The 16,836-nt window shown below is 43.4% G+C and overlaps 1 protein-coding gene across 1 annotated transcript; it reads left to right on the forward strand.

Moving 5' to 3' along the window:
- On the forward strand, positions 1,062 to 3,452 carry LOC8076606 (cytochrome P450 78A1). Its single transcript, XM_002464606.2, has 2 exons — positions 1,062 to 2,190; positions 2,396 to 3,452. The coding sequence occupies exons 1-2, from the start codon at positions 1,156 to 1,158 to the stop codon at positions 3,017 to 3,019; spliced, it is 1,659 nt and encodes a 552-aa protein (XP_002464651.1). The 5' UTR covers positions 1,062 to 1,155; the 3' UTR covers positions 3,020 to 3,452.

Consider the following 16,836-nt stretch of genomic DNA (forward strand, 5'->3'; position numbering starts at 1 on the left):
TTCTAATAGATGCTAATGGTTCATATACACCTTCAACTTACTATACAACCATATATTAGCACGTGGATCTAACCAACCCTGCTAGTAGTTATTAGTTATTAGCTATTAGCCAGCCAAACAGACCCTAAAACTAAAAATACTATTTTTTTTAGTGAATAGCTATTTTTACTACTTACAACAAATGTGGTTTAGTAATGGCTGATTCAACAGCTTAGGTATTCTTATTATAAAGGTTATTCTAGAATTTTGTATAGCAAAAGTAGGCTTCAACTGACTTTGTAAAAATAAAAAGTTGGTATCCTTTGATTTTTGTGACCATATATAGCTAACCATGGGTGTTGGCTATTTGCCTTTGTAATTTAAAATAGCAAAGCTATTGTGAATCTCTTTTTTAGAAGTTTTTATTTTATAAAATGGCCAAAAAATGGAATTTATTAGCTACTAATTTGTCAAGTTGTTGAAGTTGCTCTAAGCCCTTGTTTAGTTTGTGAAATTTTTTAGGTTTGGCTACTTTAGCACTTTCGTTTATATTTAGCAATTGCTGTCCAACTATTAATTAACTGGGCTCAAAAGATTCGTCTCTCAAATTATAAGTAAATTGTATAATTAGTTATTTTTTTATCTATATTCAATATTGCATGTATGTGTCTAAAGATTTGATATCACAAATAATCTTGAAATTTTTAAATAAGATCTAAGCCTCGTGTGCAAGTTGAGTGGAACTTTGAGTTGAGGACTCGTACTTTTGGGCCAATCTCTAGTAGAAGAAAAAACATGCCTTTAAAATTGTTTCTATAGCAGTGTTAGTATCGAATTGTCGAATACTAGGCATGGTCACATTCATGTTAGCAAAAAAAAAGATTCACACGTATTCCGCATCATATATTCATATACTGTACATTTTTTCGATCAGTGCAAACCAAATACTACACCGCTACACTGAGCTCCGTCCCACCCATGGAGCAAAACCAATGTGTGCGAGAAGCCAAGGGCCCAAGACCACCCACAGCAAGCAAAAAAATCCAGCCCGCCAGACCGGCTCGCCTCTATAAATACCCCAACACCGATGGCCATACTTCCTCGCCCATTCACTCACTCCACACTCACCATCTCAAATCCTGGGTAGCAGTTTCGTCGCCTCACCTCACCTCGCCCATGGCGATGGCCTCCGCAGTTTCGTCGTGCACGGACAGCACGTGGTGGGTGTACGCGCTCCCGACGCTGCTCGGCTCGGACACCCTGTGCGCCCACCCGGCCCTCCTGGCCGGCCTGCTCTTCCTGACCACCGTCACGGCGGCTCTGCTGGCGTGGGCCGCGTCGCCGGGAGGGCCTGCGTGGGCGCACGGCCGCGGCCGCCTCGGCGCCACTCCTATCGTGGGTCCCCGGGGTCTCCCCGTGTTCGGCAGCATCTTCGCGCTCTCCCGCGGTCTGCCGCACCGTACCCTCGCCGCGATGGCCCGCGCGGCGGGGCCCCGGGCCAAGGAGCTCATGGCGTTCTCCGTCGGGGACACGCCGGCGGTCGTGTCGTCGTGCCCGGCCACGGCGCGTGAGGTGCTCGCGCACCCGTCCTTCGCCGACCGCCCCGTGAAGCGGTCGGCGCGGGAGCTCATGTTCGCGCGCGCCATCGGGTTCGCGCCCAACGGCGAGTACTGGCGCCGCCTCCGCCGCGTCGCGTCCACGCACCTCTTCTCCCCGCGCCGCGTCGCCGCGCACGAGCCGGGACGCCAGGGCGACGCGGAGGCCATGCTCCGCTCCGTCGCCGCCGAGCAGTCCGCCTCGGGCACCGTCGTCCTCCGCCCGCACCTCCAGGCCGCCGCTCTCAACAACATCATGGGCAGCGTCTTCGGCACGCGATACGACGTCACATCCGGCGCCACCGCCGGCGCCGCGGAGGCCGAGCAGCTCAAGAGCATGGTGCGCGAGGGGTTCGAGCTCCTCGGCGCCTTCAACTGGTCCGACCACCTCCCCTGGCTCGCCCACCTGTACGACCCCAGCAACGTCACCCGCCGCTGCGCCGCGCTCGTCCCGCGCGTCCAGACCTTCGTCCGTGGCGTCATCGACGAGCACCGGCGCCGCCGCCAAAACTCCGCCGCCCTCGACCTCAACGACAATGCTGACTTCGTCTACGTGCTCCTCTCCCTCGACGGCGACGAGAAGCTCCGCGACGACGACATGGTCGCCATCCTCTGGGTAAACTTCAAATCGATCGCTTTGTTCAACGCGCATACTTCTCCGGTCTACAGTTTTGTGTCGGTGGTTCCCGAAAGGGAAAAAAGAGGAGAGCTTTTTGTGTTCCTCGCTGAAAATAGAATATATATATATATATATATATATATATATATATATATATATATATATATATATATATATATATATATATGATTTGTTTTTGCAGGAGATGATCTTCCGCGGTACGGACACGACGGCGCTTCTGACGGAGTGGTGCATGGCGGAGCTGGTGCGCCACCCGGCGGTGCAGGCGAGGCTGCGGGCCGAGGTGGACGCAGCTGTCGGCGCCGGCGGTCGCCCCACCGACGCCGACGTGGCGCGCATGCCGTACCTGCAGGCGGTCGTGAAGGAGACGCTGCGAGCGCACCCGCCTGGCCCGCTGCTGAGCTGGGCGCGCCTCGCCACCGCCGACGTGCCCCTCTCCAACGGCATGGTGGTCCCGGCCGGCACCACGGCGATGGTGAACATGTGGGCCATCACCCACGACGCCGGCGTGTGGGCCGACCCGGACGCGTTCGCGCCGGAGCGGTTCCTGCCCTCCGAGGGCGGCGCCGACGTGGACGTCCGCGGCGTCGACCTCCGCCTGGCACCGTTCGGCGCCGGGCGCCGCGTCTGCCCCGGCAAGAACCTGGGGCTCACCACCGTGGGCCTCTGGGTCGCCCGCCTCGTGCACGCCTTCGAGTGGGCGCTGCCTGATGGCGCGCCGCCCGTCTGCCTCGACGAGGTCCTCAAGCTCTCCCTGGAGATGAAGACGCCGCTCGCCGCCGCGGCCATCCCGCGCACCGCATGATCCATCCTGCCGCTGCCGCCGACGCGTGCAACAAGAACCGATTATGCTTTGTCACGTCACGTCACGCGTTCTTTGTCTGTGTGTGTGTGGTTCTAAGCTAGTGTGCTTCTTCTTGTCGATCGTCGGTTCGTTCTCGTGCCTGCCTTTGCCTAGGGTTTCGTTTCTTGCAAAGTAGTGACAGTGTCTCCCTTAGAGTCATCAACGGGGCTCCAATTTTGGAAAGGTGCGTGTTAGGAGTTAACCCCTAGACATGTCTGCGTCTCGATCACCACCTACTATGTCATTATCAGCGCAGCACCTATATATAGATCAGTGTCTGTCGATCAGTCATGGAAGTCGATCGTGTGCTCAAGTCTGCTGTATTATATATAATGTATTGTAATGTGATTATCAAGAACCGTGCTATCTATATGTTGCTGTTTAATTGTTTATATATGTCCGGATTGGCCTCCAATTAACTAGTTATTTCTGAATTCAATTTTCGGTTATATATTTTGAAGTTGATCGTCTCAAGTATTCAAAATCAAGTCACTTAAACCGTATTCAGTTGTATGGTGAAATCTATGACAAATGAGACTTGCGTTCATGAGAAAAACATGAGTCACCACTGTAAAATTCTGTAAACGTGGATGCCGAACTTCCGCTCACCACGGGTCCATATGTCGTATAGTAGCGACCAGGCAACAACCAGGCGCAAGATTACAGGAAGCGATTACAGCAGCTTTAAAGTACAGTCACAGAAGTAACAACTCTGACTTCGAACATAGCTGATGCATACCATAAAGAAGATATACCATACAAGAAATATGCACGTACTTATCTGATCGACGGCCTCCCTAATCTAAACTGTCCTTGTGCTTTAGATTTAGATTGCTCTTGGAAGCTTCGAACATTCTGATGGACAATGGTTTCATGAAGCTGTCAGCTAGCTGATCTTGAGCGGAGACAAGCCGAACCTACAACAATTTATTTGCAACTCTTCCCCCGCACAAAGTGAAATCAATTTTAACATGTTTTGCTATAGCATGGAAAAAAGGATTGGCTGATTATAACACCCTAAACAGGGTACCTCCTTTTGATCAATGCGAAAGATTATAACACCCTAAACAGGGTACAGCAAAACATGTTAACATGTTTTGCTATGGTACCGAGATTATATATAACATGTTTTGCTATAGCATGGAAAAAAGGATTGGCTGATTATAACACCCTAAACAGGGTACCTCCTTTTGATCAATGCGAAAGATTATAACACCCTAAAGAGGGTACAGCAAAACATGTTAACATGTTTTGCTATGGTACCGAGATTATATATAACATGTTTTGCTATAGCATGGAAAAAAGGAGGTAGTAATCAGCCAATCCGCACAAAAACTAGGACAAAATTTTCTTCTTCCCCGAGCCAGTCAGTTCGAACTTTGTTCTTGCTTCAGAGCCTCTGTTCTTGCATTGCTTCTTCATCTCCAGCCGTCCATCACTTCTTTGATAGGCTCAAAATCACTTGATATTAGTTGTATATTTGGATGAAAGGAAGCTTAAAGTAGTTTATCAAAGCGAGTAATCAGCTTTCATTGCTAGTATGCATTGCACATTTCATGATTTAGAGAAATAGCTAGAGATTTTAGGTGTTTTTTATCACTTGATATATTTGCATATATTAGCCGCATTTTTGGATGAAAGCTTAAAGTAGTTCAGAATCTTCTTTCATTGCTTGTATGCATTGCACATTTCATATCGTTTAGAGAAAACAGAGAATTTTAGTTTTTTTTTTAGTTTCATTTTTTTATAAAAAGAGAAATTTACAGTAATTTACAAAAATGAGTATATATAGAGAGTAGATGGAAACTGCTTCCGGGTCCTCAGCCTCTCATCGGGTCACGTGCTAGTTTTGGATTACGAAGTGAATTAGGCCCCATTTTGTTGCCTTCGTTAAACTTTAACTTCCATCATGTCAAATGTTTGGACATATGCATAGAGTACTAAATATAGACTATTTAAGAAACTAAAAACATTGCTAGAGAGTAATTTGTGAGACGAATCTTTTGAGCATAATTAGTCCATTAGAGAGCTCAACAACAGAAGGAACAAATGTGTTGGTTTTATTGATCCATATGTCATTTTCAAAGACAAGATCACTCCCCAGCCTACTTGGAGGGCTCAAGCGGAGAGGAATCTCATGAGGTTCTTAGTGAACCAAAAAGATATAATAACGATAATCTTTTTCTACAACTTCAAGTGAGTGTTAATAATGTCGATCATTATGTGCACATTTATTTTTTTTTTGTTACTGAGTTATACCTGCATATGCGAATAAATACATGCAGCTTTTACTCGATATTGATGGTATTTGATCTGCCCAATAGTCGGTTGAAAATCTTGGACTCTATGAGAAAAGAGCAGAAACAATACCAAAATATGATAGATATTATCCAGCGGTACGTAATTTCGGTCTCTCTCTATATATATATATACACACCTCTTAACTCTGAAAAAGTACTATAAAAATTTTTACAAAGAATATTCTCGGTTCTGTGTTCCTACACAACATGTTCCCTTTTAAGAGGTTCATAGGAGTGCTAAAGAAATATATTCAGAACCGTGCTCGACCAGAAGGAAGCATTGCCATGGGCTATGGAAGCAAGTCGTTGAGTTCTGTTGTGACTTTATTAATCCCGACCTTGACCTGATTGGTGTTCCTCAATCACGACATGAGGGGAGATTAAGTGGAAAAGAAACACTAGAGAAGAAAACATATATCAGTCAAGAGGACGACAATTTCAATAAAGCACACTTCACAGTTTGCAAAACTCGTTCTTAGTGGATCCATATATTGAGGTTTACAATTTCTTATACTTTCAAATTTAATTTGTATTTATATGCATGGTATATTAATTTCCTTGTCGAACATTTGGACCATGATTGATGACAAAACAAAACAGTAACGATCAAATGTTATGAAAACAAATTTCCTGTCAAAATTCAATAGTTTGAATGATTTTAATTCAAAATTGTATTTTTCACATTAACAAAATAGTAATTGTGCATTACATTATTGTAAGTGCAATCAAGCCCTATTGTGGGTATTGGTATTAATGACCACCGAATTAGAGGACTAATGAGATTTGTCGAGATGACAAGCAAGGAATCAAAAATTGAGGATAATGAACAGGTTGTAGGTACCCCCAATTGCAAAAGTGAGCTGATCTCAAGTCAAGGAGGTTTAATTTCTTTTATTTTAAAAATTGAGTTTAGTAAAAGCCGTACTATTAAGGGGGACTTAAGAACAGTTGGTCAACTATGTAACCAAATGCTCATCTTTCTGTAATAACATTCTCATTCCCAGCCAAAATAGCTAGCAAAATATCTCTTCACTCTTCCTGTTTTGGCTAGGGCGGCAGTGCCGCCCTGTGAGGTGACAAGATTTGGAGTTAAATTTTTATAGGCCTATTCACCCCCTTCTAGGCCTCCTTTACCTTCCAGAAGATCCTACAATTATGTTCAATATTCATAAGATAAAACAAAATACTTTAGGTTATTGAGATTTTCCCTGTGTATAATAAAGCAAAAGAAACTCAAGGTTTTTTTAATAAAAATTTTAGGCCTAGTATTTAATTACTGTGCATATATTTATGAAAATAATTAAATAAAAAAACCAAATACTAAAGGGAAACCAGCGGGGAGTGAAACTACAACCCACCTTTAGTCCTGGGTGGTAGATCCACCTGGGACTAAAGCTGGGTTGTATTTTCACGGCCCGCCAAAACACCTTTAGTCCTGGTGCACAACACGAACCGAAACTAAAGATTAAACCTTTAGTCCTGTTCCTTCACCACACTTTCTTGGCCATCAAACCACAAAGGATCCGAGTGTTCTCTATTTTCCAATCAATTTCCGACATCTACACCAAATCAACAATAATTCAGAACATGCACAGGTCGCTAACATTAGTACCAAATCATGTATACCAAATCACAAAGCATGAGTACCAAATCATGTATACCAAATCACCAAATCAGAAAGCATATATACCATGGAGATCAAGACAAAATATTGCTTAGGGTATTTGGTTTTGGTGATCAAGACACCATAGAGGGTGTGATCACATTTAGGATAGATAGTCATACTACAAAGAGGGGAATTCTTTGGTTAAGCGGTTATTAAGTGCCACTAGGCGTCATTGTTCATGTAGATGCATTTGGAACCTAGTGAGCTAACTTAACCCTTGAAAATATTTGTGAAAATATGCTAACACACGCGCACAAAGGTGGAATACTTGGTGGTTAGCACTTTTGTGAAAGGGTTGAAGAAGAGGTGAAGTCGCGGGAGTGTTTCTTACTGAGAAACACTCACTGAACGCTGGACTTGGTGTTGACGGTCGATAACATCAACTTTTATTAGAACTTTAAACCCGAAGGAGAACATGAAAATACACTAGTCTAGAGTTTAAACTGACAATTTCCACGAGTTTTGCATATTCTGTATTTTCCAGGGTCTATTTCCAGAAAAGCTGAAAAGAGGGATTCAAGTGCATATTTACCACAAAACTTATCCGCCACAAAAAAGATCACGAACGGGACGTGGGAAGACTCTCGAAGACACCGGAAGAAACTGGGGGCCAGAGGCCGCCAGGTGGGGCCGGTCGGCCCCACCATGGCACTGGCCGGCGCCCCCCTGCTAGGGTTTCGGCCCCCCTTCTGGAAGCTTCCTCCACCACCTCCGAGGAGTCATCTTGGCCATTGGTTAAGTCGGTTTGATCCTGCGGCGCACGTCGATCCCACTGGGCTATAAATAAAGGGGCAGACCCCCCTCCCTAAGGCATCAAGTTATTTGGAGATCCATTCGTCAAGAGCCTTCTCTAGTTCATCAGGGCCTCTCTAGTTCATAGTTTTAGCCTAGTTAGATTAGAAGTAGAAGAGTTCTAGTTCTTCAGCAGGATCCGGAGCCCCTGGCGTCTGTCTGGAGTGCGGAGTTCGGTATAGCTCTAGTACCTTTCTCTTATTGTATTCACTATTATGATTCAGGCAACATTGTTCTTAATCTCTTATATATTCTTAATTGCAATAGTCATTGTCTACTTTGATTATATGTCTAGGATAGTTGGTTTGATCTTATTGAATTCATGTAATTGCTCGTATAGTGTTTACCCAATCAATTGGTGGGCAGATGGTAGACAATATGTAGACGTGGTGTCTAGATATCTTGTTTATCTATGAGGGCACCCGGACGTGCCGGGTCGTGTGGTAGTCTGCGCAGGTGACAGCTACGTTGGTTCCTCTGTAGTCCACCCCCCATACGTAGGACTAGCTTGGGCGCGGTCGTGAAGGAGGTGACGGTTGCGTCTTAAAACCCTCATTAGTTGATGCCTCTTTGCATGTGATTATGATATAGGGTTGACTTAACGATGATTTCTAGATGTAATTGCACTAATTAGAGTTATTCATTGACGTAGTTATAGAATTACCTTAGTATTTATTCCTGAGTTTATCCATTGGCTAGCTATTACTTTGACTAGAAGAGCTCAGATATTTATCTATTTATGATGACTGATCATTATTTATCTTATATCTTTTATCAAGTGACTTATCCCTGTTACGAGTAGGATTATAGTTATGTTTATCGTTCACACCAATAGTATAAGTTATAGTTATAAGTCCTACATATAGACCTTCCCTGTGGATACGATATTTAAAACCCCTCGGGTAAAATGTGACATTGGTATAATATCTGTGCGCTTGTGGATAATCTTACTTAAATCTTATTTAAAGGAGTGTAGTTAATTTATACCAATACTTGGTAGCGTCGGACACTAGCCCAACGTCCGGTGTACTCTTGGTTTTTGGCACGGGTGTAGAGTGTGTGTCAGAGCGTCTGACGGATGAGCATCAGTCGCAATGCTGACACAGTTCCCGCGTTCGGTGAGTACTGACGTCAACGAGCGCGTGAGCGAGTAGCTTCTGTAGAGCGCGTTGTACGCCAAGGAGCGTTTGGTGAGGATGTTGAAAGGTCCTAATATGGCTAGAGGGGGGTGAATAGCCTATTTAAAAATTCTACAAAAACTCTAGAGCAAGAGGTTAGTAAATAACAAAGCGAAGCTTTTTGCTCTAGCTCTAATGGGGGGTTTGCAAGCCACCTATTCAACAATTCTAGTTGATAAGATCACTAGGCACACAAGAGCTATGTCTCTACTTATACTAGAGAGCTACCTAAAGTTTCTATACAAGTGTGTAAGCTACTCTAGTTTGCAAGAAAGTAAGAGAGAAGGTTTGATCTTTATACCGCCGCATAGAGGGGATGTACAAATCAATAATATGAAGTCCAATCACCGGGAGAAATCCAATGAACAAACACAATGGAGACAAACAATTTTTCTCCTGAGGTTCACGTGCTTGCCGGCACGCTACGTCCCCGTTGTGTCGACCAACACTCAGTGGTTCAGTGGCTAAGAGGTGTAGCACGAACCTCGTCCTCACTAGGACACCACAAGAACCTACCCACAAGTGAGGTAGCTCAATGACACGAGCAATCCACTAATGTTGCCTTTGGCTCTCCACCGAGGTAGGCACAAACCTCTCACAATCACCGGGAGATGGCCACGAACAATCACCAACTCGTGCCAAAGCTCCTCCGCTGCTCCAAGCCGTCTAGGTGGCGGCAACCACCAAGAGTAATAAGAAAACCGCAGCCAAATCGATCCCCAAGTGCCACTAGATGCAATCACTCAAGCAAATGCACTTGGAATCACTCCCAATGTCACAAAGATGTTTAATCTATGAAGGAGATGAGTGGGAGGTGTTTGCTTAGGCTCACAAGGATGTCTAGTAGTCAAGAATGCCAAGAGCGTGAGCCCTAAGCCGGCCAACAACTATTTATAGACCCCTCAAACAAATAGAGCCATTGGCTCTTTCACTGGGCAAACTGCGGGGTCACCAGACGTTCTTAAAGGGACACCGGACGCTCAACACCTGCGTCCGGTGCTCCAACGTCAGCCACGTGTCGCCTTTTGAACTTCTCGTGTCAGAGCTTAACGGTCACCTGCAGTGCACCAGACGCTGAGCAAGTTAGCATCGGACGCGTCCGGTGCACACCGGACTCATGCGCAGAGAGATCCGCAAACCTGCGGGTCACCGGACGCTTAGCACCGGTAGCGTCCGGTGCTCACCGGACCCATGCGCAGAGATGGTCGCAAAAACGCCCGCACACCGGACGCAGGGAGCGTCCGGTGCTTTCAGTCAAATACTCCGACCGAAGTCAGATAGCACCGGACGCATGAACAGGAGCTCCCCAGCGTCCGATGTTCACCGTCCGGTGCTTAACCCTAGCACCACTGCACACCGGACGCTCAGCCTCAGCGTCCGGTGAGTGTTTCTCTGCGAGGAACACACCCGTGATTTCTCCAAATTTTCCCACCGGCGCAATAGAAAATGTGCACTTCATTTTCTCGAAAAGCGCCGAATCCCGCCTCGCAAGCTCGACGGGAGAGAGATAGGAACCCATCCTCTCTCTACCCTTCAAACTCCTCCTCCTTTCTCAAAGTGTGCCAACACCACAACGTGTGTACCAACAAGTGCACGTGTGTTAGCATTTTCACAATCAATTTCTTTGAAGGAGTTAATTTAGCTCACTAGGTTCTAAATGCATGCACATGAACAATGACACCTAGTGGCACTTGATAACCGCTTAGCCAAAGAATTCCCCTCTTTATAATACGGCTATCTATCCTAAATGTGATCACACCCTCTATGGTGTCTTGATCACCAAAACCAAAACCCTAAGCAGTACCTTTGCCTTGATCTCCATAGGGTTTTGTTTTTCTCTTTCTTCTTTTCAAGTTGAGCACTTGATCATCTTGTGGTCATCACCATGATCATCTCTTGCTCCAACACTTGGCATGTACCAACCTCATTAAGTCTACACACACTTAGCATAGAGGTTAGTACTAGGGTTTCATCAATTACCCAAAACCAAACTAGGGCTTTCAATCTCCCCCTTTTTGGTAATTGATGACAACCCTTTTTACAAAGATTTTCAATAAAATTTTCTTGGATTCATGTTGCTTGCTCAAGCATTTTACCATGTGCAAAGGTTATGGACAAGTTTCATAAACCCAAATTGGTAGCAATTGCTCCCCCTGCATATGTGCTAAGAGTTTGGATTTGAAAGCTTGCACATATGCTTGAACAGGAAAAATAGGAGACAATTTCTACCAAAAGATGCTAAGGTGTAAAGAATGGACCTTTGAAGCGTGATACCAATCGGAGTTGCCAATATACACCATCCTTAGCACTATTGGTAACTAGACATTCACAAGACTAGAACACCCCGTGAGATCAACATTATAAACAAGGTTCTAGTACTACTTGTGAAACAATTAAAAGTCTAGTTACACTACCTATGCATGCTAGTTCTTCATTTCATCAATCAAACCTATAACTAGCATACACCACACAAGCAAGGTATTGGAGAGAAAGTTTCTAAAGCTAATGGTAATGCAAGCAAACATATGTGATGCACAGTCAAATGCAACAAATAAGTTTATGAGCTTGCTCCCCTTACTTGTGTTCTTTAAAATTTTAATTGATCCCCCTTCTTTTATCATGTTACTCCCCTATCTTAAATCTTTGGGAAATTTTCTCCCCCTTTGTCATCAAAGACCACAAAAGGTGAGCTCAAATTTTAGATAGGTTATTGTGAAACTATGTGAAGTGAGATCATTTTTCCAAATTGGTCCAATCTAGATTACTTGCCTAAGATATTTAACTCGGTTTGATCCAAGGACAAGCTTCTTCACACCTCCAAATAAGGGTTATCTTGTACCATGTTGAGTTAAACACTTATAGCTCATATTCTAGATCAAATACTAGGATTGCAAGCCCACAAACATGTCATATACTACCACTAGATCAAGTCAAGCATAGAAGCAATAGTGGTACCATATAAGCATCAAATTCATTTGAATTTTATGAATGATCCTAAGACATGTAAGGAATGACTAGATGCACTAAGCAAGTCCTTAGCATAGGATGAATGACATGTCAATCAATGTTACCTTGCTTTGCTTGAAGGAGAGGCATGTCATATTGTGGGGGTGCATCAACACATATTTGAGAAGTCAAGTATGTTCAATTCATTCCTTAGCTTGCAAAACCTCTTTTCATCAAGTGGCTTGGTGAATATATCGGCAAGTTGATCATCGGTGCCTATACTCTCAATGCAAATGTCCCCTTTTTGTTGGTGATCTCTTATGAAGTGATGGCAGACATCTATGTGGTTTGTTCTTGAGTGTTGAACCGGATTGTTGGTGAACTTCACGGAACTTTCATTGTCACATAGCAATGGCACTTGCTTGAAGTTGACTCCAAAGTCCTTCAAAGTTGCCTTCATATAGGATTTGTGCACAACAACTACCGGCCGCAATGTACTCCGCTTCGGCGGTTGATAGTGCAACATTATTTTGCTTCTTGGATGACCATGAGACAAGAGATCTTCCCAATAGTTGACATGTGCCCGATGTGCTTCTTCTCTCAACTTTGCATCCCGCATAGTCTGAATCGGAATATCCAACAATTTCAAACTTTGCACCTTTGGGATACCACAAACCAACATTTTGTGTATGCTTCAAGTACCTCAATATTCTCTTTGTTGCTTTCAAATGACTTTCTCTTGGTGAGGCTTGAAACCTTGCACATATGCATACATTAAACATGACATCCGGTCTTGATGCGGTCACAAAGAGTAGGCTTCCAATCATAGACCGATATGACTTTTGATCCACCATATTTCCACTTGTATCACTATCTAGGCTTCCATTTGTTCCCATTGGAGTGCTAATTGATTTTGCATCATCCATACCAAACTTCTTGAGAATATCTTTTATGTACTTGCCTTGACTCACAAATGTGCCATTCTTCAATTACTTGATTTGAAGACCAAGGAAGTAACTAAGCTCTCCAATCATTGACATTTCAAACTCATTAGCCATCATGTTGCCAAACTCTTCACAAAATTCTTGATTAGTTGATCCAAATATGATATCATCAACATAGATTTGCAACACAAACAAGTCATTGCCAATCTTCTTGGTGAAGAGAGTGGTGTCAACCTTGCCCATCTTGAAACCTTTAGAGAGTAAGAAGTCTCTCAATCTCTCATACCATGCTCTTGGTGCTTGCTTCAAACCATACAATGCCTTTCTTAGCTTGTTAACATGGTTGGGTTTCTTGTCATCTTCAAAACCGGGAGGTTGCTCAACATATACTTCTTCATTGATATAGCCATTGAGAAATGCACTCTTGACATCCATTTGGTATAGCTTGATGTTATGAGCACAAGCATAGGCCAACAAGATCCTAATTGCTTCCAATCTTGCAACCGGAGCATATGTTTTACCAAAGTCAAGACCTTCAACTTGAGTATAGCCTTGTGCTACCAATCTTGCTTTGTTTCTTACAACTATCCCATCTTGATCTTGTTTGTTGCGAAAGACCCATCTAGTACCAATGACATTGTGATCATTAGGACTCTCAACTAATTCCCATACTTGATTTCTTTTGAAGTTGTTAAGCTCTTCATGCATAACATTGACCCAATCAACATCTCTCAATGCTTCATCAATCTTCTTTGCCTCAATGTGAGACATAAAGGAGAAATGCTCACAAAATGATGCTAGTCTTGATCTAGTTTGCACTCCTCTTTGAATATCACCAATGATATGATCCAATGGATGATCTGTTGCAATATTTGTTGGTTGGAGTATTTGCACTTGATTGCTTGCACTTGGTTGATCATGAGATGATGTACTAGCTTGTTGATCTTGCACTTGAGTACCACTTGTACTAGCTTGATTTTGATCGTGAGAACCACTAGCTTGCACATTAGAGGTAGGAAGCACTTGATCTTTGTCATCTTCAACATCAATCACCTCTCTAGGCCTTAAATCACCAATATCCATATTATTCATTGCGTCGGACAATTGAGTGCCTCTCACGTCATCTAGATTCTCATCTTCCTCTTGGGAGCCATTGGTTTCATCAAACTCAACATCATGCACTTCCTCAAGAGTACCACTAGCCAAATTCCAAACTCTATAAGCTTTGCTAGTAGTGGAGTAACCAAGCAAGAAACCTTCATCATATTTCTTTTCAAATTTACTCAATCTAGTGCCTTTCTTCAATATGTAGCATTTACAACCAAAAACCCGAAAGTATGCAATATTGGGCTTTCTTCCATTCAAGAGCTCATATGGAGTCTTCTCCATCATTGGGTGACAATAGAGTCGGCTGCTATAGTAGCAAGCCATGTTGATTGCTTCGGCCCAAAAAGAATGACTAACATTGTATTCACTCAACATTGATCTTGCCATGTCAATCAAGGTTCTATTCTTCCTCTCAACAAGACCATTTGATTGTGGAGTGTACTTGGCCGAGAATTGATGCCTAATGCCAAATTCATCACAAAGCTCATCAACTCCTGTATTCTTGAATTCACTTCCATTGTCACTTCTTACTTTCTTGATGGTTGTTTCAAACTCATTGTGTACTCTCTTGACAAATGATTTGAAGGTTGCAAAAGCATCACTCTTGTCACTAAGAAAGAATACCCATGTATATCTTGTGAAATCATCCACTATCACAAATCCATATTTATTTCCACCAATGCTTGTGTATGTGGTTGGTCCAAATAGATCCATGTGCAACAACTCAAAATATCAAGTTAGAGCCATCTACACTTATGATTTCTACATCATCAACTCCAAATATGCATTTGAAACCAAGATCACAAAGTTGAGCTACAGATAGTAAGTTGAAGTTCAAGCTCTCTAGTAGTAGCACATTGGAAATGCTCAAGTCATTGGATATAGCAATTTTACCAAGCCCTTTGACCTTGCCTTTGCCATTGTCACCAAATGTGATACTATGAACACCATTGTCATCATTTGATTTGATTGAATTGAACATTCTTGAATCACAGGTCATGTGTTGTGTGCACCCACTATCAAGCACCCAATGCCTTCCTCCGGCTTTATAGTTTACCTACAAAACAAATCAATGTTTCTTAGGTACCCATACTTGTTTGGGTCCTTGGAGGTTAGTGACTAAGCTCTTTGGTCCCAAATGGCCTTCTTCTTTGGACCCACAATTGGTGTACCAACAAACTTAGCATGCACACCCTTCTCACCCTTGGTAAGCACATAACAAGAATCAAAAGGAATGTAAGGTACATTAGCATTTTTCTTGTTCTTGTTAATTTTGTTGCAATTAAGCTCTAGGTGCCCAACTTGCTTGCATTTGTTGCAATACCGACCATTGCTCTTCACAAAACTGGGCTTGTGAGTTGCAAAGGCTTTCTTGCCTTTCTTGGGGGTATAGCCTAATCCCTCTTTGTTGAGAGAAAACCTTTGGCTACCCAAGCACTTTAGCAAGCGGGCCTCACCACCATAGGCTTTGCCTAGGGCATGAGTGAGCTCATCCACCTCTCTCTTGAGAATCTCATTCTCAACCTTTAGTGAGGTATCACAAGTGAAACTAACACTAGAAGTAGAGGTAGAGTTGGTGGTGGTGGATGAAGACCTACAAGAAGAGTTAGTGGCAACAATAATAGGTGGGTTGGGTGATTCTTTAATTAAGTCACATGTTGTGCCCACATCACATGATACAACAACCTTTTCTTTGTTCTCTTCTAATAACAAGGAGTGAGCCTTTTCAAGCTTGGTGTGAGCCTTGCCAAGCTTCTCATGGGCTTCCACTAGCCTCTCATGATTAGCATTGAGCTCATCAAAGGATTGCTAAAGAGCTTTTAACTTCTTGGCCAATTCTTTGCACTTCTTGTTTTTAGATTGAATGAGAGAATCGGCTTGTTCTAGCATGTCCATGAGTTGTTATTAGTGAATTCATTTTCATCATCACTATCACTATCATGTTCATGTTCACTTTCACTTTCACTCTCATCATATTGTACCTTGTGGCCCTTGGCCATGAAGCATGAAGGAGTGTCAAAGAGTGATGGCTTGTTGATAGCAATGCTTGCAAGCGCCTTCTTCTTGGATGCCTTGTCATCATCACTAGAATCATCCTCCGAAGAAGCATCACTATCCCATGTCACAACATAGGATCCACCCTTCTTCTTCTTCTTGAAGACCATCTTCTTCTCTTTCTTTTCTTTCTTCTCCTTCTTGTTCTTCTTGTCATGCTCATCATTGTCGCTATTGTAAGGACAATCCGCCACAATATGATCGGGGCTTTTGCACTTGTAGCATAGCCTCACATGCTCCTTTTTCTTGAAGTGATCTCTTCTCTTTCTTGTGTGATAGCCCTTTTTCTTCATCATCTTGCCAAACTTGCGGACGAAGAGTGCTAGTGCTTCATCATCACTATCATCATTGGAGCACTCTTCATCACTTGATTCTTCCTTCTTGGCCTTGCCCTTGTTCTTGCTCTTGGATGAAGAGCTAGCTTTGAATGCTACACTCTTCTTCTTCTTGTCATCATCATCCTTCTTCATGACCTCATCATCATCATTGTCATTGTATTGATCTTCGGTCATGACATCTCCAAGTACCTCATTGGGAGATACACCGGTTAATCCACCTCTAAAGATGATTGTTCTCAATGTCTTGAACCTCTTGGGCAAGCACATCAAGAACTTGTGAATGAAGTCCTCATCCTTCACTTTCTCACCAAGGCCCTTGAGATCATTGATGATGACTTGGAGCCTATAGAACATCTCCGGTATGGACTCATCATCCTTCATCTTGAAGTTTGATAGCTTGTCCTTGAGCATGTACAACTTGGCACTTTTTACCGTTGTAGTGTCTTCATATG

Source organism: Sorghum bicolor, chromosome 1 (assembly GCF_000003195.3).
Source record: "Sorghum bicolor cultivar BTx623 chromosome 1, Sorghum_bicolor_NCBIv3, whole genome shotgun sequence".
In the NCBI taxonomy this organism is placed as follows: domain Eukaryota; kingdom Viridiplantae; phylum Streptophyta; class Magnoliopsida; order Poales; family Poaceae; genus Sorghum; species Sorghum bicolor.

Excerpts from the sequence above, each read along its gene's own strand:
- LOC8076606 (XM_002464606.2), top strand. The coding sequence starts at position 1,156 with ATGGCGATGGCCTCCGCAGTTTCGTCGTGCACGGACAGCACGTGGTGG. Across the intron at positions 2,191-2,395 it reads ACATGGTCGCCATCCTCTGG|GAGATGATCTTCCGCGGTAC; the intron begins GTAAACTTCAAA and ends TTGTTTTTGCAG.